The following is a 24,000-nucleotide window of genomic DNA, read 5'->3' as shown; positions in this document are numbered from 1 at the left end:
TACTCAAGGACAACTTTGAGGTGTTACTTCTGACATCTCCAAAGTATCCAGACCAGAGGATGCAGTGGCAGTCAGAGGCCATGCATCCAAGAGGCACCAGACCATTGCCCATTTCACAGAAACACAGACTGGTTGAGGTTGGAAAGGACCTCGGGATCTGACAGAAATCCCGTGTGCAAGCAGATCCCGTTGCCTGGGACATGTACAAACAGCTCTGAGTATGTCCAAAGAGGGAGACTCCACAGCCTCTCTGAGCAACATCTGCCACTGCAGTTTGTTCCATCCATGATCATAAACGGATGCTGCATCTTGGGTGCTGCAAGTCAGAAAGCCAACTTCTACCCTTGGATGCAGAGGGCCAACATGAGTTATATCTAATGGGAACTGCCACTGTGGAGCTGTTGACCAGCACAAGTACCCCATTTCACTCTGGATTTGTGACAACTGAAACAAAAGTTTTATTCCACAAGATGTTTAAATTGTATTCCTCAGAAATTGTGGATCCAAACGTCCTAAGAAAAATGCTTATAGATGGTCTTTTGCAAAACTGTATATATTCTGATTGTCGTTGGTATAAGCACTACCACAAAAGGGCTGCTCACTAGTGTAAAACTCAGGCTGTGTAGGAGCTATTACATTTATTACAAGCTTCTTATGCAGTTAGGCTGTATTCCTGTGCCTCTATATACTGACATCCTTTTTAGGTCAAATCCTGCTGACTTTATTCACATCACTAGCCCTTCCTTTGTTTGCTGGGAGTGTACCTGAAAGTATAGTGAGTGAAAGTTGTCCCTCAGAGTTAGTTTGCAGATGATACCCTCAACTAATGGATCTTGCATCATTTCAAATTAACTTGGAAATCAGATTGCTTTAAATTCATGTAACAGAAAATGAGGAAACACATGAAAGCGCAAGGCTATTAAGGAAACAGTCAGCTGAGCACAGGGCTGTGTTGAGTGGTTGCTTTTCTGAATCTCAAAAGAACAACTGCGGGGAAATACTTCAGCTGTCAGCAGTTCCTTGTCCTCCTCCAGATGAGACTGCTGATATAATGAGAGGAGGGGCAATGAAGAAGAAAAAAGGGTATGTTTGCACAGAGAAAATTAATCAGCGTTAACATGTGTGCATATAGTTTGTATAATGCTTTTCATTTCCCTGAGGGCTTTGCAAATATATGATCTACAAAGTAGGTAATTGATAGTTGCTACTTTTTTTTTCTTTTTTCCAGTTAGGAAAACTGAGGCAGCAGGATTAAATGATTACTCTGGAGTAATTCTGTGTCAGAGTCCCTGAATCTCATACTTTACTCGGATCACTCCTGTCCTGCTTTGCAATATTTGGTTTTTGCTCTTAGCTCAGGCTGGCAGATACCTGGCATGAAAAGGGAAGGCAAACCCTGGCAGTGGATGGGAGAGGTGGGCAGTTTCCAGCCAAAGGATCTGGAGAGAGCTGAGCATCCTCCAGGTGCAAAATGGCATGAGTGATGGGGGGGACTTCTGTGAACATTCATGACTATGGCAGCACAAAAATAATGTGATTTTGTTTTGTTTGGTTTTTCCCCTTGGGAACATGGCAGTTTAGTAACGCTGGCTTTGGGAAGTGCTTGTATTCTTTATTTAGAACAGCCTTTAACAATTTTCTCATATTACATCTTGAAAAGGGATTTTCCTATCCTTCACCATTCCTTCTCTAAAACTCAGCAAATCAGAGGTTGTCATTCAGCTTTATTTACACAAAAGTCCTCAGTCAGATGGAGAGGACTCTGTGATTTATGTTTTTGGGCTTATGCTGGAAGGTGCTTTTCTATCTCTGTTTCGAGTAATAGCCTTTTATTAATATTTATGGATGTGACACGGGTATTATGGATGTGACAGTTGTCTATGTGTGTCACAGCCTTAAATCCTAGTTCAGTATTTCTCAGTCGTTACCTGGGGAAAATGTCAATCATTTTCTTTTCAATAAAAGTTAAGTAAGGACCCAAGAATTTATGTAAAAGATGTAAATAGAAAGAAGCAAGAAGTAAGCCTTTTACTTGATGTGTAATTATATGGCTGGGTCTTGTCTTCTGGGGATTGATGGGTATTTGGAACAATTCCTCTTCTGTATGCTGCCCTGCCTCGGGGGAGAGACATATAAGCTATGCCAAAATGGTTCAATGTTTTCTTTAATTGAGTTTAGCTAAACAGAAATATTTGGAGAAAATATTTCTTGTATTTATTTTTCATTTCAGGGTTACAAGCACTTACTTGTTTAAATCAGGAATTTTTAATAATAGTATTGCTTTAGCTTGAAAAATTTAATTGGAAAACAACTTGTTGTCTTTTAACTTTAAAATTTTTCTGTTGTTGTTTTATTGCCCATAAGAGGGGAAGGCTTGTTTTCAGGAGGGCAAGGGGTGTGAAATACTTGCCTTGGGAGTGGTGGACAGGATACAACTCTCTACAATTTTTCAAAGAGGCATCACAATAAATAGCTAGATCAGTGAAAGTCTTAAACCAGAGGTTTTCCCGTCTTCAAAGTGTCCATGTTAACTCCGCTCAGAACACCACAGGCAGCCTAATTGTTTGAAAATCCAGAACAACTGTGCATCCAGTTATTGTGAGCAATTTGTCTGTACTTACACAGGAGCACCAGCTCTTCCTCTGTGTAGCCCTTCACCATGCAGAAACAAGGAGAGGCAATGCAAACTCTTGGGCTGTCTAGGAGCTGCATCCCTCCTGATGGACCAACAGAGCTGAGCTTGCTCTCACCTTGTGGGATCACACCTTGCCTACCACAGCAATTTCTGTGTTTTCTTCATCTTCCACTGCTAGCCTGATAGCAGTGGCTCCTGGCTGAGCTGCTGTATCATAACTGGACAGCATAAACTGTTTTCCCAACCTCATGTGAACCAACAAATCAACCAAAACATTGCTACATGGGTTATTTCCAATTTGCTGACAGCAATAGGCAATCCAGTGGTACCTGCACCATTGTTATGGCAACTCGTTTGTGGTAGGTAATGCAGTGAGTGGGTTGCAGAGTGCACAGTTACTCTTTCCTAGCACAGGCAATTATGGGTTGCTGTCATTTTTTTTACCAGCTCCTCTCTATATCAAGAGTTGATGTTGCAACCTTAATTGTCAATAGCAGAAGATGAGATCACTGCTATATACAGGATAGCATTTGCTTCACCATCCATCTCAAAATCTGCAAGAAAGCCAGTATTCAGGAAAAAAGCACACTTGTATTTTTCAGTAACTCAACACATCATGTTAAAGCTTTCCCCACGCCATAGCAGAGACCATATGAATTTTTGCCTTTGCATGGAGCATGTTTTCAATTCTTTGTGATAATGCATTTTTACCAGTTAGTGTAATTCTGTACATTATTAACTTTTGTGATTGGAGATTAGAAAAATAATGTGGTAGGTAATGGAATTGTCTGTAACTTTTATGAACCCTGTAATTCCTGAGCAGAAGTCCCCATTGCTTACAAGGCAGCCAGTTGAGGATGGGATTTACTGCTGCTTTTTTTTGTTGGGAGCATGTTATGTTCTCTACATTATTGTCCTTTTCTTAAAGACCAGCTGTGCAATGGAGTGGTGATGTATTTTCAGTTTCCTTTGCTGCTCTTTCTGAGTGGCTTTCTCTTTGCCAATCTTTACTGTTATTTGAAGCTACAAGTTCACCAGGAGCTGAATTTCTGCTTGCCTTTCAGAATTCCTTCAGTATTAGATCAGATCCTGTAAGGGATCATCTGATTTACAGAAGAAGCTTCTCTTTTCAATTGGAGTCAAACACTGACCCCAGCAAAGTCAGCAGTGAAAGTCCCATTGGCTCCATGGAGCCTGTTTATCTTCTCCCTGATCTCAATTCAGCAACATAATTAAGCTTTTTACCAGTTTTCAAGTTAAGTCCACGATTCATTTGGGATTTGTATATGGAATGTAAGCTACACCTGTTCCATTTACTTAAAACAAACATGATTTCATCTATGTACTCTGTTGCTGCTGTTCTTGCAAGGGCCATGGAGCAGCTGAAGTTCAAAAGCAGTGGATTGGATTATATTCCCTGTAATTCAGCTATGGACCTGAGGGCATTGGGAGTGAAAGGGTGGGAATTATGTGAAGGCAATCAGACCCCAGACCCAGCTGAGTCCCTCTTTACTGTGAGGGGGTGCCTGTTCCTGCCCCAGGGTATCAATTTGAGCAGCAGTCTGGAAAATGGCTCGTGGCTGGAGGTGAGGTGGTCAGGACTTGAGCTGACAGAAGTGATTCTGGTTCTGCTTCCCCATCTATGAAACAGAGATAATAACTCCACTCTGCCTTTCAGAAGGGGGCAAAGAGAGTTCTCATTAATTAATGAGAAATAACTCCTTATAGGAAGGCTAAATGCTATGAGCAGCTACCATGCAGATGCATATCCAAACTTTGCTTCTAGTTTTGGAAGGCTTGCCCGATCCCTATTGAACATTTCAAGGAGAAATCAAAGCAGCCATCCCCTGTTAATGCAGGCAAGAAATGCTGAGATGCTAGTGCCATATATTTTGGCAAAAGGCAGTAAAGTTGTAGGAATAAAAACTGAACTTATTCTGCAAAGCAGAAAAAGATTAGCTCATGGCACATTTGGTCTAGACTGTGATATTGCGTTATTTTAACTAAATTTGAAACATGCTTTTGAGAAATGTGTTGCCTTTCGGACAGGTACAATCGATTCAGGGGAAGGCTAAATTTGTGTGGAGTTATGGACATTAGTGGCTATACTGGAAAGATTTCTGGTTTTGCTGTGATAGATTAAGTTAAAGGAAAACCTTCAAATTCATTTATTCTGCTATTGAAAATTATACAGATAGCTAAAGATTGATTTTAAAAATAATAAATTAAGTTAATGTCATCTCGTAGAAGTATTCTACTTGGTCATGTTGATTAAAAGAAGAGTTCTTATTTACAAGGGCCTTAAGAAGATGCCTTGTGAAATTAAATAGAAAATACTCTTACATGGAGTTTTTAGAGATTTCTGATGGAATTGAATTAAAAATTATGTCCCTACTACAGAATTCCAGAAGTTATTACAGAATTTAAATTAAAACTGTATCATACAGACCCTTCCCCATTAAAGCATATAAGATTTAGGGAAATTTCTGTGGAATTCCCATGGCATTGTGTAGGATTTTTCCTACACAATGTTTTCTTTCCATAATTCATATAGTAATGAAAAACCTCAAAGGTTTCTGTATTACCTGTAAATATTTCAGATAGAAATCTGTTGGAAGTGAAATCTTGGACTCAAAGACTCTGATGAAGGGGGCTTGTTTATCACGTGACTTTTTGGAAGGAAAGGAAGGGAAATGTGTCCAAATGCTGGAATAGCCATTCAAGGGTTAGCGGAATCATTAATTTCTAGTGCATATTTTCTCTCTAATAAGGAAGAGTTCCTGCATTTCCTCTAATTACATCACATTCTGCCTAGAGGACCACATTGCTTCTGGAGGTAAATCATTTTGATGACTTAGCTGATCACGTCTAAGTGTCTTTAATACAGGCCTGCATAGCTTTTAATTTAGAGCCAATGACAAAGTCTTAACACTAACTCATAAGGTACCCTTCCAAATTAGCTGTATTCTGCCAGTGCTTGTGGTTCTCTCTGTCTTTGTATTACAACCTGCAGCCTATTCCAGGAAAAGCCTGCTTAATTGCAGTGAAAATTTGACATTCTATTCAGCAGACTCAGTAGTAAGTTAAGTACACTGCCAGCTCCTTGGTGTCACACTGATATTTCTGAGCTGTAAAGCTGGTTTTTTTCCAATGGGATTTTTTTTTGTATGTTAAATATTATACCTTGATGGTGTTCCTTAAGTTTTTTAAAACCTCTAGTAACCAAGAAAAACTTTATCAATTCCAGGTCATCATTACCAAGAGATAGGCAATTTGTCCCCAAAACTCAGTACCAGTGAATGCTGCTAATTGTCTGCATGTGACAGAGACACATCCTGCATCCTCTTTGCCTTTGGACATTTAGTCTAAAACCTGACTGTTAAAACAGGTTTTTCACTGGTAGTACTATCTGATTGAGAAAGTTTTGGTACAACATTTTCCCATGAAAAATATGACATTTCACTTAATGCAAAACTTTTTGCCAAGGTTTGCGGACTATAATGAAACTTTAGGTAAAAAGGTTGGAAACCAAAAGATTTCTCCAGGCCAAGATGGAGTTTACAGTCAAAAGGAGATGAACAACAGAAATGGACAGTTGGGTAGAGTGGCCCAGAATTGCCTCTTTGGGGACACACAACGCTCATCTGAGAGCTGGGACATCAGGGTTCATCTGCCACACACCAGCATTCCTTCAGGACTGTTGGTGCTGATCTACACCGTGCTGGACCACTCCATGGTGGCAGTTTAATGTAGACCAGTTCTAGGCCCATGATTGCACTCTTGTCCAATTAGCCAGCTTGTGACTTAGACTAGCCTTGTACCAGCTGTGAGGGAAAGTCTTGATCTAGCAGTAAGTTTGGCAGTGCAAAGTAAACTTTTTAAAAATTCTGGAAAACATTTGCAGCTGTGGAGTGTGGTTATTTCAGATCAGCACACAGGCTTTCATGGCTGGGGAATTTTGTGCACCCCAAGCTCAAAACTCTGCATGTGCACCCACTGCTCCCCCAGCTCTGGGCCTCACCTGGCACAGTGTTTTGAACACAGGTGATCCAATTTGCAGGGAGTGCACCAGCTTCTGAGCTTCTGGCTTTTGTGTGTGACTCAGGAAATGTTTTTGTTTGTTGAAAGGTTGGACTTTATGACCTTGGAGGTCTTTTCCAAATTTAATGATTCTATGATTTTATGACTCAAGTGCAAGCTAGCATGCACATACAAATACACTTTTTTTCTAGATGGAAAGGATTTTTTTTTTTTTAAAGTGCAGATTTTATCCTGGCCCAAACAGCTCCAGCTTTGAAAAACTTGACATTTTTCATAAAACAGCATCTTTGCTACTCTGCCAGCACAGCTCATCGCTGGAGCTGCATGCCTGAGACTGCTTTTTGGGGCAGAAAGAGCCACCCTGGCCATGCTTATTTTTGCCAGTGCTCCTTTCCACATCTGACTGCTCTGGTGAGGCAGGAGCAGCCCACAGGGCATGCCAAGCGTGCTTTTTGCAATCAATTACTCTCCATTAGAGAAGTGTGAGCAGAGCCCATGAGTTTAACAGGGATGAACTGCCTTTTCCCCTGCAGCAACAGCCCTGCCTGCAAGCTGCATTTCAGCTGACTTTGGCTCTTCCTCTCAGTGTGTTTCCTCTGCTCAGGCTGCAGAGCTGGAATGGCTGGGACTAGGAGCACATAAAGCGTGTTGTGCCAGGTAATATATGTGTGGGACTGGGGCTCGGAAGCTTGTGGGGAGCTATAAAACTGAGAGAATAAAATGTTTGTGTTCAGCATTTGGACCTGGCAGCAGACAGGCTGCGCTCGACTCTGAAGGGCAGCAGCAGGGTATGTATTTAGTCATGAACACAAGGGTTAAACTTGCTTCAGAGCAGCTTCAAAGTGAGGGTTGGTTTTTATGGAGGGAAAGGGAGTCATCTTAAATAAGTGCTGGAAATCAAGAAGGAGTTTTGCAGCCCAGAAAGAGCCTCCGGGGTGAAATGTCAAAGCCAAGTGCATTTTCTGGTCTCAGTATAATTTTGAGATAATCCCTTTTGTTGCATTAGCAGCCCCTGAACAGGGCAGTGTTTCTTCCATGGTTGTTGACAGGCTGCTTAGAGGCAAATCTTTTCCAAACTGATAGGTATGCATCTATGCACCTGGATTCTTCTCTGGGCTGAGCTCTGAAATCTGCAGTGTGATGAGATCAGTGGATTTACTCTGAGTTTACATGTGTGTAGTTGAGATTAAATCAGTTTTAAATAACCCACAAACAACTACTTCGCAAGTTTTGATATTCACAAAATTACCATTAAGAACTGTAAGGAAGGCATCTTTTCTGCATAGTTTCTCCCACCTGTTTTGACTCCTGAGGTTACAGCTCTATCTGTCTGAGTTAGAAAAGGCTGGAGCTGCACTGCTGGTTTACAGGCCTGTTCCCTCAGAACTGCAGCTCTCAACCTGTTCTGCCCATGCAGTCCTCCATGGAGTGGAAACCTGCGCTGTGCAAAGTCACAACTTGGAAAATACAATAGAATGCCTGACTAGAACATGGTTTTTCAGGAGCTTTGTGCAGCAGTATGTCTCCAAGCAATTTATGGAGGGGGTAAGATGGTTTCTGATGCAGGCAGATTGCTGTAGCAGAACATCCTGATAATCTTGGGCTACAGCACTAGCAACACATGTCTTTAATTAGATGCCATCACCAAGAGCCAAATGCAGTGAGAACTGTTCCTGACTTTTAGTAAAACGTGAGAGAAACGTGATCCACAGAGTGAGAGCAGAACTGTGTGTAAGCATTGTCAGTAACAGCCTTGCCTTGGGAAAGGAGCCATAATGGCCAAAGGAAAAGTTGAATTTGTAATCTAATTACCCAAGTGTTTGCAAATATTAAATATCTGCTGGTTTGGCTCTAGTTTTAATTGGGTGATACATGTAGAGTCCCACGGAAAATGGGGTCTGTGTGCCACCTCGTTGCCATCTGCTTGTGCCTCCTATCACTTTGCTTCTTTGCAGGTGGAACAATATTAACCCAAAGAAATTACAGACAAAAATCTGTCATTGTACAGCTCCCTGTGTGCAATCTGCCAAAAAACACATGGCAGTGGCGCAGAGGGTTTCCCTGCTGCGTGCATCCCTGCCCTCACTGCAATTCAGGGCATGCCTAAGGTACCACTTTAGTACCTCAGGAGCCTGAAACGTGAGGAAGCATGAAACCATTGGCCTGCTGACCCATCTGTGCAGCTTTCCTGCTGCATCATTGAATTTCTGAAGCCACAGGTTCTCCCTTAATAAGTGTGCTCATTGTGAGCTCACAGAAAAAAATATTATCATGTTCACCTGCTGGGCTGTTCCTCAGGTCCTGCATTGCAGGACCCTCAGACCAAGCTTGCATGGACTTTTCGCAGTGAGGAACAGTTGCTGTAGCAGGTTGTTGCTTATCCTATGGAAGAAAAGAAAAGGGCAAAAAAAAAGCTTAGCAGTTTTACAGTAATCCAGTGGAAAATAGACTTAAAAGAAGAAAAGTGGGTTGGGGATTTTGCTTGTTTCCCATTGTTTTGGTTTTGCTACAAAGTATTTCAGAAAAGTGCTTGCATGACAATGCCAAGACAGAAGCCCTTCAGGAGAAATGGTTCCCTCCCTAGGAAATGCTAGAGTTAACTAAAAAACCAAACAAACCCCAAACCCACAACCTTGCAGCCTCAATACATATGCAGATAGCTACAAAGATGTCTGGAATGTAGTACTTAAGGACAGGTTTTTCGAGTGGCAAACAGGTCTTTGATGAAAGGTCCTTTTGAGACATTTTCATTTTTTCCTGTAAATGTCTGCAAGTAAAAACTGCTTTCCTGGTGAGCCAGCGGTAAGGTTTGATATGCAGTTGACTCCCTATCACCCTGAGAAAAAAAAAAGATGACATATTTGAAATGTTCTTTGTGTTTGTGGGTGATGGCAGGGTCATGGCAGAATTAACCACATAGGAAACATTACCTGGCAAGTTTCCTTCTTGAATTAACTGCAGCCTCACCTGTGTGGCCCTTTCCACCAGGGTACCACAGCTTGGGCAGCTGCTGACTTGCTGACACTCAGAGCAGCTTCCAAGGGCTTACCTGAAGCCTGATGAGGTGGGGATCAAGGGAAGTGGGATGAACTTGCATCTGGGGGGTGAAACATGATGGTGGAGGGTGCTCTCCAGTGACTGTCAGGGAATGTTGCTGCTGCAGCAGCTCCATCTTTGCAAGCTTGGTGCTTCACTGGTTCAAAACTACATGGTCTCTGTACTAAACCTAATTTCTGTACTGGAACTGCTGAGTCTAGTGTGAAACACGTGTGTTTTAAGGTATGAGGGATTATGTGGTTTTGGAACTAGGAAACAATAGTAATATAATTATGGGATATTTTTTGACAGAGGCTATAATACATTGGTGTAGACATTTGTTTTGTTTAGAGCAGACCATGAGATCTGGAGGAGTCTGGATTTGCCCTGATTTCATCATAGCTATTTGGCCTTAAGGTAGAAATGTAAAAAGAGATGCAAAAATTACTAAGGATTATGGCTTTGGGGGTGTTGCAGGGAATTGTTTTGCAAACTGTTTGTGGCATGGAATCACAAATGCACATTCTTTCCTGGCAGCAAAGGACATGTGAGTGCTTTCTGTGCTTCTGGAAGTCCTTGGCCTGCAAAAGACCTGTAGTCAGGAATGTAACATCTGCCCTCGGCCAGGGGATGGGCTTGAACTGACCATGTCATTAAAAAGGCCATGCAAAAAGATGGGGCTCCACCTGACATCTGCACTGAAAGGTCCTAGCACGGGTGTGTCCTCCCCACCCTTTCCTTGATGATCTGTGACAGGAAATGGTCTGAAGTTTTAAGCCAAACTCACCAGGTTCTGAAAATGAAAATATTCATCTAGTTCATGCTATCTGATCCTTCCCCTTCTTTTCCTTTCTTTTGGGTTCCCGTGCACTTTACAGTGCAGGGATATCGACTGTAGGATAGTTAGACTCTAATTGTGGCAGAATTCAGTCCTAACTCAGTCCTAACATTATCAAAGTTATCTCTCTCTTATTGAATTGTAAATCATGCTTCAGCCTTGCCCTTTAACCTTACAAGTGGCAGCTTTGTGGTTTGAAATGCTGGTGCTTTATGAGCTACACATTCCCACTCAGCAGCCATTTGGGAACCCATTCTCCTCTGTTTGGACTGTATGTTTGGACTTACTGCTGAACCCTATAGTCTTGTTGCCTTGCTGAGTGTGCAGCCTGCTTTTGGGTTACTTACCTGTTTATCTGTTGATTACCTGTGCTCTGTTGAGCAAGATATCTTGGTTTCCATGGCATACTCCCCGTGTTATGGGTAAGAGTCCTGGACTGCAGCTTCACTGCCGTGTTTGCCAGTTCCCTTTCAACAGAGCAAATCACTTTATTGCCATGTTACAGGTTCCTGCTCCCTAAGAGAAAGGTTGCAGCAGACCTCCCTTACAAAGTGCTTTAGGAGGCTCTGATGGGAAGTGCTATGTGGAGCTGGGCACTGCTACAAACCTGCACTGTGTCACTGCCAGGGCAGCTGGGATGGGAGCTGCCATCTGAACTGAACTCTTCTCCTCACCATCTCTCTGTAACTGTTCTGGCAATGCACTGCAGATGTTGGAGAACAACCCCTGGAAGCAGCACCTTTCCCAGTGGCTGTGTAAGGTGTAACGTGATGCTGGCTGTGCCTCAGACAAGCAGACTGAGTACTGCTGCTACGGCAGGAATTCCCAACAGCTGGGACAGGATTTGACATAAATACCAAGACATTGACGTTTGCATTTTTTGTTTTCTGGGTGTGTTCACAATTCTGTACAAAGGGCCTGTTCTTGAATATGTGAAGGTGTAGGGAAATTACTTTGAAAATGGTCTTGTGGTAAAGCAATTAAATAATATTTATGTCAGATAATTAATTCCAAGGGAAGGATAAAATTGCAGAAAGGCAAAATAACAGAGTGAAAACTTGTCTGCAGTCTTTTTGAGGCATTTTTTTGTTGGAAAGGGAAGGATTATTACAGAGATCAGCTTTTCAGAGGTTTTAAAGTAGGGTTCAATAGGTATGAAGGCTGGAATGTTTGGCACCAGCATCTCTGTTTGTAGCTCTAAATGCTTGCAGTTAATGTAGGTGCAATAAACATATATGTGTAAAAGAGTTAGTGGAAAAAAACAGTGCAAGTGACACAGAAATGTGTTGCAGTGAAGTGCAAGCATACTTAAGTGAAGAAAATATATAGATAACCACTTCTGAAAAATGGGAGAACTCAAAAACAACAATGAAGGAGTTTTGAATGATCACCAGATCTGATGTTGTCTCTGGATTTGCCCCCTATGTCTATACTTCTCTGTGTTCCATAAGGGACCTGTACTGTGCCAGTGACAATGCTGGTGTATCACAGTACATACTTTTTTCCTCAGTGAAAGGAAGAATTCTTGTCCCTCTCCATCCTTAGGAAGACTAAACAATAGCAATGTGCCCTTCTCTCCTAGAGGGCAGAAAAACTATGCTAAGAAGCAGGCACACAGCTCCTCAAATATGGAACGTTTTCCCGATTTCCACATTGACTTTCACCATATCGTGTGCTTCCTTGCAAGGTCACCTCTGATGGGGGAATTGTGTTCTTAGTTTTTCTTACCTCGTAACCTCGTAGCAGTCTCACAGGGAAATTGCTCAGATGTTTAAGTACAGGCCAGGAAAGACTATGGATCTCTGACTGGAGTGTGGGTGGGTGTAATTATCTCTCTGCCTCCTGCCTACCTTCATTCAAGTGTAGGATTCAGCTGGGGTTCAAGGTGTGCTGGTTTGGGGAGGGGTGCTCTTTTGTCCCTATATATAGATCGTCCCCAAGTGTTATTCCAGAGCCTTCTGCTCCTTTTTTTATCAGGGGGAGCTCCCTGGGCTAAGATAGGTTTTAACTCTAACACTAAATCAGGTGCTAAGTAATTTGAAGAGTTGTAGATAAGCTAATGAAATTCGTTGAGCAACAGAAATTGAAATTCCTTTTAAAAAATGCCAAGTAGAATTAGTGGCTTACTAAGTATGGCAACCGAAAGCACTGGATTTCCAACTCAGAGGGGCATCACTGGAAGAATTAGCATAACTCTTGAATTCAGGTAAATAATTATGGAATTTATTTAAAGTTATACAGGAATAAGACTTCAGTCCAAATGTGGTTTGTAAAAATGCTGCTGTAGTTATTCCCGGAGAGCCATGGAAGTGCCTGGGGGCTGGGTACTGGAGAACACTCGTGTGTTGATTCTTGGAAGGGCAGTAAGGAAGGTCTGCTAGGGCATCTCAGCTGGGCTGGGCACTAGAAGGGATGGGCTGGCCTTCATGCAGAAGGGGAAGACCCAGATGGACTCCTGCCTTTTGACATGGTCTCTGTCACCCGCTCCTGCTGCGGCACTGACTACAACACTTGCTCCCCTGCCTCAGCTTCGCAATCTGTAGACTGGAATTAAAAGCTGCCACCACTGGGATTGTTTAGAGACTTCCCTCTGTTAAAATGCTTTTCATTTCCACACTGCTCCAGTAGTGCTCAGTATTACTGTTATTACATGATGCTTTCTTAGCTCGCTGTTCAGAAAAGCAGCTGCCTTCCGCGGGCTGGTGTAAGCTGCCATTACGCTGGGTGGTATTATGTACGCTACTGTACTTCTGGCATCCGGGTCTATCATTTAGATTAATTTGGAAATTGCGTAGTAACTTGAGGAAATCTGCTGTTGAATTGAAGTTTATTAGCCCAGAAAAATATCATTAGTCCAAAAGCCCCTGTAATTGCATAATAAACGCGATACTGAATGTTGTTGCGTATAAAACAGACTCCTGAAATATAACTTTTGGTACATTTTCCCTTTCCTTTTTTTTTTTTTTTTCCCAGTATGGGGTACTGCATCCTTTTTGTCCACGGTCTAAAAAAGCTGTCTACATGGTTAAATAAATGGAGAATTACTGTTCTGACCCTCTTTGCTTTACTGCTGCTGCTCTTCACTTGGAAGACGGTGAAACAGAACGAAATCTGGCTGTCACGAGAATCCCTTTTCAGGTATGACTGACCACGAGAGAATACTTACATTTTTATATTGTTTAAAATAAGTTTGTTGCATGGAATAGTTTTCTTTACCACAAGTCCTGCTACTGATGCATCAATATAATTAATATTTTTATTATCATAAGATAACACCTACTTTCTGTTTTTTTCGTAGTTGTACAGAAACTGGTGTCAGCACTTCATATGCTTATGCACAAACTTTGGTTCTGAAAATCACATTTTTAATACATGCTGGTTTTAAATAATTTTGATTCTGTAGATTTAACAATAGTGCAACACTTTTCTTTTTAAAGACATAGCAAAAGTTTGTTGCAACCCTCCAGAACACCATAGTAACGCTACTGAATATATTGAATTTTCTATAGCAATGTTCTAATGACAAAAATGAAATGCCATGAAGTACTGAACCTAATGTACCATATTTCATTTTATTTGATTACTCTTTGCCAAACAGCTCTCTTTACAACCTCATTTATGTATTTTCTTGCACTGAAACAGACTGTTTCATTTTGTGTTTTGCTAGAAAATGTACTGCATTTGCCTCCAGCTGCTTTCAGCAGTTGTCTAATTGTGAAGTAATTGCAGAAACACAGGTGATCTGCACATGGGTTGCTTAGCTTTATTTTCTAACTTATTAGCCAGAGCAAAGTTTAATTTATGCAGCACTGAAAGTATGAAATTTTTTTTATGTGTAACCTTTGGTCTTCAGGAAACACTACTGAAGTCATTGGAGCTCTGTAAGTGGGACTTTTTCAAAAAAATCTGGAATAGAGGTTTCTTCCCTCTGCCACGATTCACTACTTGTCTCCCTGAAACACTCTTTGCTGTTCAAACAGCAGCCATGGTGACCAATCTGGGCTCACACAGCAATCCACATGAGACGCACCTCCAGTCCAAACCTTCTGGCTAACAGTGGCCACTTGGAGGAAAGTGGGATGATTTCCAAGTTGGACAACCCTCTTACTGAAAGGGAGACAGGAATATGACAGTTTCATGTGCTGATTTGCAGGCATCATATGGTATTGTGTGTTGCATATGGCCATGGTCACCCATGTTTAACAAGGATGAGGTCAAACTGGAGCAGATGACAGGAGGACATCTCCTCCTGCTAAGGAGCACTCTTGGGATGATATGGGGTGCCAGGGGCTCTGTCGTAGAAGACAAGGGTAAGATTTTGTTTGCTTAGTTGGGTGCAAATGGATTTCTGTCCTTCCTACTGCCATTCAAAGCAGGGTGACCATCCACAGCCAGTTCAAATTCCAAAGCCATGCTTCAATGCAGCACTGAACTGGGGCTAACACGCCTTGCCTCAAGGGAGGGATCTGGGGTAGCTCAGGGGCTTGGGTTGAGCAGGCTCACTCTTCAGCTCAGGTCTTTTGGGGACACTTGCAGGAGAGAGATCTGCCCTGGTCTTTTGAGAAGACAACGACATTGTAGATGCTGGGTCACCTCATATTTTGGCTTGCCCCTGAGAGCAATCAGCAGCAGCTTCTGAGAAAAGCAATGTAAGAACAGGGCCAGCAACAATGACGCTTCTCTCCAGTTCTTTCCCAGCTTGCAGTAATCTGCAGTTTAAAGACTTCCTGAGTCAGGAGTTACTTGCTATTTTTGCTTTTAACAGCCACTGATGGACTTTTCTTCCATAATGTCTCTGACTGCTTTTTCAAATCTATTTATAGTTTTGGCTTCTACAGCATCCTGTGCGCTGGGCTCTGTCGTTAAATTACACAGTGTGCACACGAAGATTTCCCTTCTGTGTGCTCTGAGCCTTCCGCCTGATTATCTGGTTTGTTGTCCCCTAGTTCTGGTGTGTACTCTGAATGAGTAGTGAGTAACTATCAGCTTGTCACTTAGGATAAAGGCACTTCTGTGCCTTCAACCCCCATGTCCTCACCTAAGGCTGTCTCCTTTTCATGCTAGAATCTGCTGGATTTGAACTCTCCTCATATGGAAGCTGTGCATTTCTGATCCCTCTTGTCAGTCTTCGCTGGATACTTTCAAACTCTCATCCATCCTTTTGAGAAGGAGACCAGAATCTCCTTTCAAGAGATATGTGCAGCACAGAAACGTAGGAATGCTTTCTTGTTTGTATTCTCTTCTCCTACTAAATCCTGATCTTCTATTTGCCTTGGGTGATAATTTCACAGCACTGTCCATACAAACCTCCAAGACACCTATTGTGATTGGAAATATTTGATTTATAGACATCAGTCTGTGTACACACTCTCTGATACTTGTGTCTGTACCAGAATTGCATTTCATGTGCCGTCTTCTTGCCCAGGCTTCAATACTGTGGGATCCTTCTGCGACAAAGTGTAGTTAGTTTTAATTACTGTGGTGTGATTCATGTCGGTGTCACCAGCAAACATGTTGCCTCCCTGTTTGCTCCCTTTTCAAGATCCTTTGTGAACATGGGAAGCAGCTGAGATGCCATCACATGTCCCTGGAGAGCCCTGCTTGCAGTCTTCTCCAGTTGTAAAACCTGTTCTCATGCTCTTTCCTTGCTGTCTTCCAGTTAGGTATTGTTTCAGGAGTGGACCTTCCCTCTTACCCCATGATGCCTTGAAGAAATTGGAAGTCTTCAAGTGAGGCATTTTATCAAAAAAACCCTCTTTGAACATTTAAGTGCACAACATTGATGTTTTTGATTTTGATTGACTTGGGCTATATTTAAATATTCATAAAAGCTTTCTATAGTTTCAGTACCAGGTACCTGTTGAATCTATCAAAGAACAACAGATCCGCCCAACAAATTTCTTTCTGCAATATACAAGGCTAATTCTTCCCTGTTGGACTGTAGTTACCCAGAAGTTTGCTAAAACTAGGCTTAATTATGGGTTTTCCCAAATAACCTGGAGTGGAAATCAGACTTGCTGCTCTGTTTTCCCCCCAAGATCCCTTCCCTGGAGCCAAATGATATCATGTTCATCACCTCCCATTCCTCTAGCACCAGTCTCATTTAAATTACAGGCTACCTACCGCAGCTAGTAGCTCCATGCTTGATTTCCTTTGGATGCATACTACCAGGCCCAATGGATTTATAACTGTTCTTGGTGTTGATTTGTTTAAAAGCCTCTTTTACTGCCACTTCAGTTTCAGACAGTGCTTCAGTCTTGCTCCTGTGAGGAAAGGCTCCTGTGTGGCAACCTCCTTCGGTTTCCCTGTAGTGAGCACTGGTGCAGAGAATCCATTTAGCTTTTCTGCTGTAGTCTTTTCTTCTTCAAGCACTACTTTTAGACCTCCATCATCTATTTGCCTTAGGGGATCTTTGGCAGGTTTCCTCTGTCTTATGTATTCCATTATTAGCTTTGATGGCTTTAGCAAGTTTTTCTTTAAATCTCCCTTGGTCTGCCTAATTATGGTTTATGTTAACTGGCTGACGTTTATGCTCTTTTTTTCCTTTTTCATTCTTTAGCTCTGTGTTCACTTTTTAAATGGTGTTTTTCATTTCTCATTTCTCACAGCTTTATTTACTGTTCTGTTTACCCTTATTGGCCTTTTTGTTGTCCTTTTAAGATCTTCTTTGATAGGAGTTACACATCTCTCCGAGTCTCTATTGTGGTAGGACACTTCTTGTTGATGGGAAGGAAATGCAAAAGAAGAATGGTATAGCAAGAAGATAATGTCACCCCAGGAGTAAGAGATCTCCTCTTTGGGGCAGAAGGAGGAGGCTGTATATAGCTGATGAGTAGAGGAGGGAGAAGTGGGCGGAGACGCATGAAACAGGAGTAGATTTAAATGGACAGAAGCGGAAGAGGAGATAAGGAACAGTAAAAGAGGTATGAGGGAAAATAATAACAAAACAGAGCAAATCTGTAGATGTGGGAAAGGAGACATAAATCAACCTACTTGGTAGTCTCTGTGTGTTGAAGTTGTTTTTTTTTCAAGAAGTATGTGCTGAGAGAATCTTTACTCACATTCCTAGTTCTTCATTCCTCTTTCTGTTCTGCTTTAATTAATTACTGCTTTTTCCCTCCACTTAGTTTTTTTCCTTCACCTCTACTTTTCATTCCTCCATTTGCTTGGATGTATTTCTTCAGAGTCAATCTGTCTTGATTCCCTTCGCTGGGGCCTGTTCTGTTAAATATGCTTTTCCTGTGCTGGTCCAGGAGATGTTTTTGTACTCAGTGTGTTACTAGTTTTGTGATTGTACCCCACTCTGTCCCTTTCTTAAGACTTGCCCTGATTTGACATTGTGTGGCAGCACTGTTGCCACTCTCAATCTCTAGCCCAGAGACCAAGTTTTCTGGATACAGAAATCCTGCCAGGTCCTGTCTGAAAGCAGTAGTATGGGGAAGGATGCTGATGTCTCAGGAAATGATGCGTCTCCACATAGGTGCACAAGCATATGTACAAGGGCTAAACAAGAAGCAAATAAACCACAAGTATAAAAAGTGGCTAAATATGTAGAGATCTAAATATTTGAGACGTATTATTCTAAGACATCTCCAGAAGCCCCAAGCAATTTTTCTTACTGTATTGGCAGGTGGGCAGAGAGGACTTATTTGTTAATTATTTAAGGGACTACCCTATTGAGTGAATGCACAGGCTAGAAGGTCAGTCTCCACAGACTCCAGCTGCGGTCAGTGTTAATGTCTGAAGCCAAGGAAAGGGAGGTGAGGGCTGTGGGCTGACCTCTGTGTCCACTATACTGACCTTTTCAAGGTTTGTCGAGCTGCCATGTTTCCTGTTGCTCCTGGAAAGTATCTGCACGCACTGCTCACGTTTGTGACAGAACCTGGAAACACGCCAGGCTCGCTTGTAACCAGCAAAGGAACTGTATAAAAGTGACACTTTCTTAGTCACCAGTTCTCCTTCCCAAGCCAGGTCTGGTGACTTCAGTAATTTACAAAAACTGCCCCAGCCCCGAATGTGACATAAACTGCTGTGTTTTGTTAATTCTGAAAGCTCACTCAGCTGAGGAGAGCAAGTCCCAGTGCATTTTGGACATCTTCTATAGGACAGTTTAATATGGCCCAACATCGATATCTGTGAAATCAATAAAAGGGTAGGAGGCCAAGGAAAGTGATTGTGTCATCCAGAGAATAATTTGCTATAGAAAACATTTATGGATGATAATGATTCCCAAAGCAGAGGAGATCCCATCGGTTTTCCAGGGCTCCTGCTGAGGCAGGAGTGGCCTCATTTCCCTGCAAAATGAGCACTTTTCATATGGAAATCACAGAAAATCAGTGAAGCCTCTGCCTGCACCCAGTCACTTTGAAGAGCAGAACATGCACTTAGGAAAACATCAGAGGGGATCACAGGAGACTTTTCCCAACCGAAGTGGAATTTGGATAATGCTGGTATTTGAGGTTGGAAAGTATCAGTGGTATTTTTTTTCTCTGATTTATGGCTAATAGGTTTTTACCTTTCCATGGAGAGGAAGTGTTACGTAAAAAGGTTTGCCTATTGTTTATTTTTCTTTTATGTCACTTACTGCTGTCGTAGAAGTCAAAAGGGAAGGAAATCCTCTGGAGAAGTGATGTCCCATCTCAGTGGGCTTGTTTCTGGCTGGAGCCAGATCAGTGCCATGGGTTTTCAGAAAGGCATGTGTGTGCTGGGCTGGGGAACAGGGAAATAGGAGGGTTTGGAAAAGCACGTTGGAAAGTTATATTGGAATTGTGAGAGACTGGGGGCTTGTGGGAAGAGAAATGGAAAAAACATAGTGTTCTACTTTGTTATTTATACTCCACCCTTTCCTTCTTGGCTTTCACTGTGGACATTATTGTTTCCTCTGTCAATGAGCAAACAGTGTTCTTAACTGGTCAAGAGTCAGTTAGCAGGAGTGTTTGCCTAAACTCTCCTGAAAATTCCCCTCTGGGTCCGACACTGTATTTGCTGCTACCTCCCACAGTGCAGAGACTCCAAGCAGCCTCAGTCATTGCTATGTGCATTTGCAAAATGAAACACCCCCCTCCCCGCCTGTGCAAGGAGAATAAATAGGTCAGGGAGTGTGATGCAGAAGACAGCATCTTAAGAACCCAAACCCACTTCTGCCTTTCCTATGTCACCCCCACCACCAGCAGAAGCACGCAGATGAAAGAAGCTTTATTAGTGATGTTTTAATAAGTGGGACCAGCAGAATTAAAAATAAATTCTACTTAAAGGGAAACAGTCCAGAATTAAAATATTCAAACATATGCATCTTACTGTTAAAGCTGTATCTCATTAGAACTGAAGTGCTTGTGCATATGCAATGTACTCCTCACTGTTAACTCAGTCTGCTCTGTTTCAGCAGAGGCTGTAGCAGAGCCAGCAACTCATTTCATGTAGCTCTGAGAGAGCAGCAGTTTTGAGTGCTGTGTCTCTGCCTGTAATGCTGGCATTGATGTAATGAAACCCTCTTTGTATAAGAATTAATATTCCAGTAATGCCCAGAGGTTGTAAGCTTGTAGTTAATAGCTCCCAAGGCCAGTGAAAATTAACACAGCCATAGCAGTCACACATTACTTGCTGCTGGTGCAGTATATCTTTGTGAAAACTAATATAGAAAATCATTCTCTTAAGAATAGCATCAATTAACTGATTTAATTCAACGATTAGTCACAAAATGTCTTATTCCTGTAGTGCTCCCAGTAAGTAATTTGGAAATACCTGACGATTAGGAAGCCAAATGCAAGGTGTATTGTTAATTTCAGCAGGCAAACCGGGGCTGTGATGGGTGGAACTCCATAAGGCTGCTGTGGGCAAAGCTTTGGAAGCTCTCACAAGTGGGCCTTAGCGATGCTTGATACCACTGGCTGCTAATAACCAAAGGGATTTGCCACTGCAATTCCTCAGCACCTTTTACAATGAAATCCCTGGCAAAGGGTTTCTGCAGCTCTGGGTGCGTTCTTTCCATGGGAGAGGGTGTGCACCCTGCTGTAGGGGCTGTGTGTGACCCTGTCTCATTATGATTAACTTCCATGCTCACCGAAGTTAAACAGGCGAGACAGACAAGGCAAAGCAACAAGACTTGGGAATTTTCTAATCCTTGCTTTTCCTACCTGAAGTAGCAGGGTTAGAGATGCTGAGTGTTGAAAAGCGAGCAGCTGGCAGGAATCTGCTTGTGAGCAAGAAACACCTCTTTGTCTGCTTTTACATGAACAAATTTATCCGTCCTTATTTCCTGTTACCTCAGAGAGCCCCCATTTATGTGCTGGAAAGGATTTCCCCATTAAACAGAGGACTGACTTCTCTGGATTCTTGCAGGGGAAATGTTTCCATGGTGTACATGCTCCTGTGATTTCTTTCTCTCTTTAACCTTGAAACAGCATTTCCTCTAGCTGTGCAAGGTGTACCTTGCTTTCTGTGCTCTCAATTAAGTAAATAAGCATATGCTTGCTCTTCTTCTTTTGTCTTTGTGCTCTCATTATTAATTCCAAATGTTGAGTTCAGTCTACATGTGTCAGGGGAGATGAAGGGGAGGGATGGGGTGACTGTGCAGCCAGATATCCTTGGTCATATATTTTAATGCCAGAGTGTTAGGACTTGCCCCGTAGGGGTGAGAGTCCCATTAGCCCTCACCTCCCAGCCATACTCTGCTCAGTGCTAAGTGGTGCATAAGTGCTGGCTGGCTATTGGACTATGCCATGCCTCCCCTCTAGTGGCTGATGCATATGGAAAAGATACCTTCTTTTTGGTATCTGCAGCTGGCATGTTTAAATCAAGATTTTCGTAAGGGGCTTCATGACACTCAAGTTTTAACAGGGACCCTGTTATTAGAAGGTACTACATGCTTTCCCTCTAAATATTAGCTTTTTTGGGGGGGAGGGAGATTGTCTTTCAGTTGAATAATTCAGATTTTAAAATACAACAGCGTCTGGCCACGGGGAGTGTTGCAGTGTTGGTGCTAGAGGTGCCTGTGGTGACAGCAGCCAGGAGAAGTTGAATTGCTGCCACGTATTTATGTCTGCCCGGGGCACTCGCTATACCAGCGCGGGGGACAAGCTTGGGTTATAACATGAGTTGTGTTGACAAAAGTGCACAGGAGGTGACAAGGTGCTCAAATTATGAGCAAGGTTTTCAGGGAAAGGGACCATGAGAAGAAGGTGGGCCTAGGGGAAGGTGGGGTAACGTGGCTGCTAACACTGTGCTGCTTCTGTTCCTCTCCGCAGCTCAGGAGTGAAGACCCTGCCCCACAATGCCAAGGTGCACTACAACTATGCCAATTTTCTGAAGGACCAGGGCCGTAACATCGAGGCGATCTACCACTACAAAACTGCTCTCAAGTAAGTCCCCTGGGGACCTGCTGGGGCTCTGTGTGTGCAGTGCAGCCTGCTGTTAACCCATCCTGTTCCTGACAGACATGGGGCAAATTGCCTGCTCCTCAGCCCTGGCTCTGGGGAGCAGCTTGGCTTTCAGAGCCTGGGAAAGTTCTCTGACTCGGTGTTTGTGTGTAATTAAATGAGGTAACCTGGCTTCCCTCCAGCTCCACGTGTGTGTATGTATGTGTGTGTATGTGTGTGTGCGTGCACTTCAATATATGAGATAGAAATGTTACCATAGCTACACATTGAGCAATGAGGTGTCATTTACGCAGCTGAAGGTATGCTGGTAAGCAGGAGGTAGTTGTCCTAAATACATTTTCAGGTTCCTGGGCCATTTATCTTTGTAAATTGTTAATGGTGCATGCCTGGAAAATGTCAGTGCGGTAGCCATCTGAAGTGCAGTAACAATAATAGTGCTCAGTACTTGTATTGAGGCTTCTGTCCACAGAGCTTTGCATGAACACTAAACTAATTGATCCTGAAAATGCTCCTGTGCAGTCATAGGGCAAATATCATTGCTGTGGTTCTGTACACAGGGAAGCTGAAGCAGGAGGATGAATTACCTTGCCTAGAGATGAATGGTAAATCAAGGACCAGGGCTGGGCTTGTAATATGGGACATATCCTGTGGTATCTCTGAAGGACCCTTCCTTCACTCACAGATGGGGTCATTCCCTGTCAGCAGCTTCCCTCTGCTTGCCATTCCTGCCAGTGCTGTTGGTGCAGCTCAGCTGGGGCATCAGCTGTTCTCTGCTTCCCAGGCACCACTCACTGCACTGAACAGGTCACCTCAGTTCCCCAAACCTCTCCACTTTGCTCCTTGGGGCCTGAGAGAAGGGACAGCCCCTCTGGGGAATGAGTGCAGGGAAAACGGTGCGGGGAATGGGGTGGTAGCAAATGAAATAGTGTGCAGATAATGTTTTCAGGAATAGAAGCATATTTGGGAAGGACAGACAAAGTGAAGAGTAGCTCTAATGGACAGCAAGGGCAAAGCTCAGCTCCAATAGGGCATGTCAGGAGGTGCAAGAAAGGTTCTTTCCTGACATGTGGTGTGACAGAAAACTCTAGAAATTACATGTATGTTTTGTCTTTTGGCCAGATGACAGGGTTATGATAAAGGCTTTCTGAGAGCTCCTAACCCACCCAGGTTAAGCTGGGAGGACTGGAGTTAATTGTCACTGATGAGAGCCTGAACCTGGGTGAGGGTGATTTTTAGCTTTTTTGAGCAGCATCCTGTTCTGTGTTACCATGCTGGGCATTTAGGAAGCCATTTAGAAAAAACTCCTATTTTTTTAATGTTTCCAGGAATGGAAAATCCAGCACAACCATCAATAAACTGTACTGAAGGTTAATTACCTTGGCTGTTGAAAATGTCCTCCTTTATTTTTAGACTGATTTGTGTAACACCAGCTTCCAGTCATTGAATTTGTTTACACCTTTCAATGCCGCACTGAATATCCCATTGCTAAAAGTCTGTTTTCCATAGAATGATCCCTTAACATCTCTTAACCTGCTGCTGGTGTTTTCAGTGTTATGTGAGCTTCTGCAGTCCTCCAGTCCGTCTTCTAGCTAGTATCTCACCTTTCTCCAAGACACCAGAAAAGCCCATTTCAAGTTAAAAAGAAAGAGGGACTAACAAAAATTATCCAAGCCCTGCAATGAATGTGCTAGTACACAGAGTAATGTAACTGCTCCTGCCAACATTGCCTCTGCTTGTGTAAATGGGATTTGCTGACAAAAGATTTTGCCCTTCTCTAACTCAGCAGCACCCATTTATTATAATTATAATGCTGTTTTCTGCTCTGCAGTATTTCAATTATGAATGAGTCTGGTTTGAGAACTGATTGCAAACATTTTCTCAACTGTATTACATAGCACAGTTTGTGTTGATGGTATTGTTTATAGAGCATCTGAAGCCTGGGCAGGGCTTGGAGCCACACAGACCCAGCCGTGCTCAGTGTCTCAGTGGCACCAGTGCTAGTGCTTCACTTGCTTCAGTAATTTCAGGATTAGTTGGCACTTAGGAAAAGCAAAGCTCTGCCTCCACCTGGCACA

At 42.7% G+C, this 24,000-nt stretch overlaps 1 protein-coding gene across 1 annotated transcript in view; it reads left to right on the top strand.

Moving 5' to 3' along the window:
* TMTC1 (transmembrane O-mannosyltransferase targeting cadherins 1) overlaps window positions 1-24,000 on the top strand; it is a 131,722-nt gene that overhangs the window by 70,998 nt on the left and 36,724 nt on the right. The window contains exons 9-10 of the mRNA XM_029963566.1: window positions 13,524-13,688; window positions 21,794-21,907. Of these exons, the coding sequence (XP_029819426.1) occupies window positions 13,524-13,688; window positions 21,794-21,907 (279 nt within the window). The remainder of the gene's footprint in view (window positions 1-13,523; window positions 13,689-21,793; window positions 21,908-24,000) is intronic.

Source organism: Manacus vitellinus, unplaced genomic scaffold (genome assembly GCF_001715985.3).
Source record: "Manacus vitellinus isolate BGI_N305 unplaced genomic scaffold, ASM171598v3 scaffold_5_pilon, whole genome shotgun sequence".
In the NCBI taxonomy this organism is placed as follows: domain Eukaryota; kingdom Metazoa; phylum Chordata; class Aves; order Passeriformes; family Pipridae; genus Manacus; species Manacus vitellinus.
Note: the sequence above shows the minus strand (reverse complement) of the source record. Positions and strands in the feature narration are given on the sequence as shown.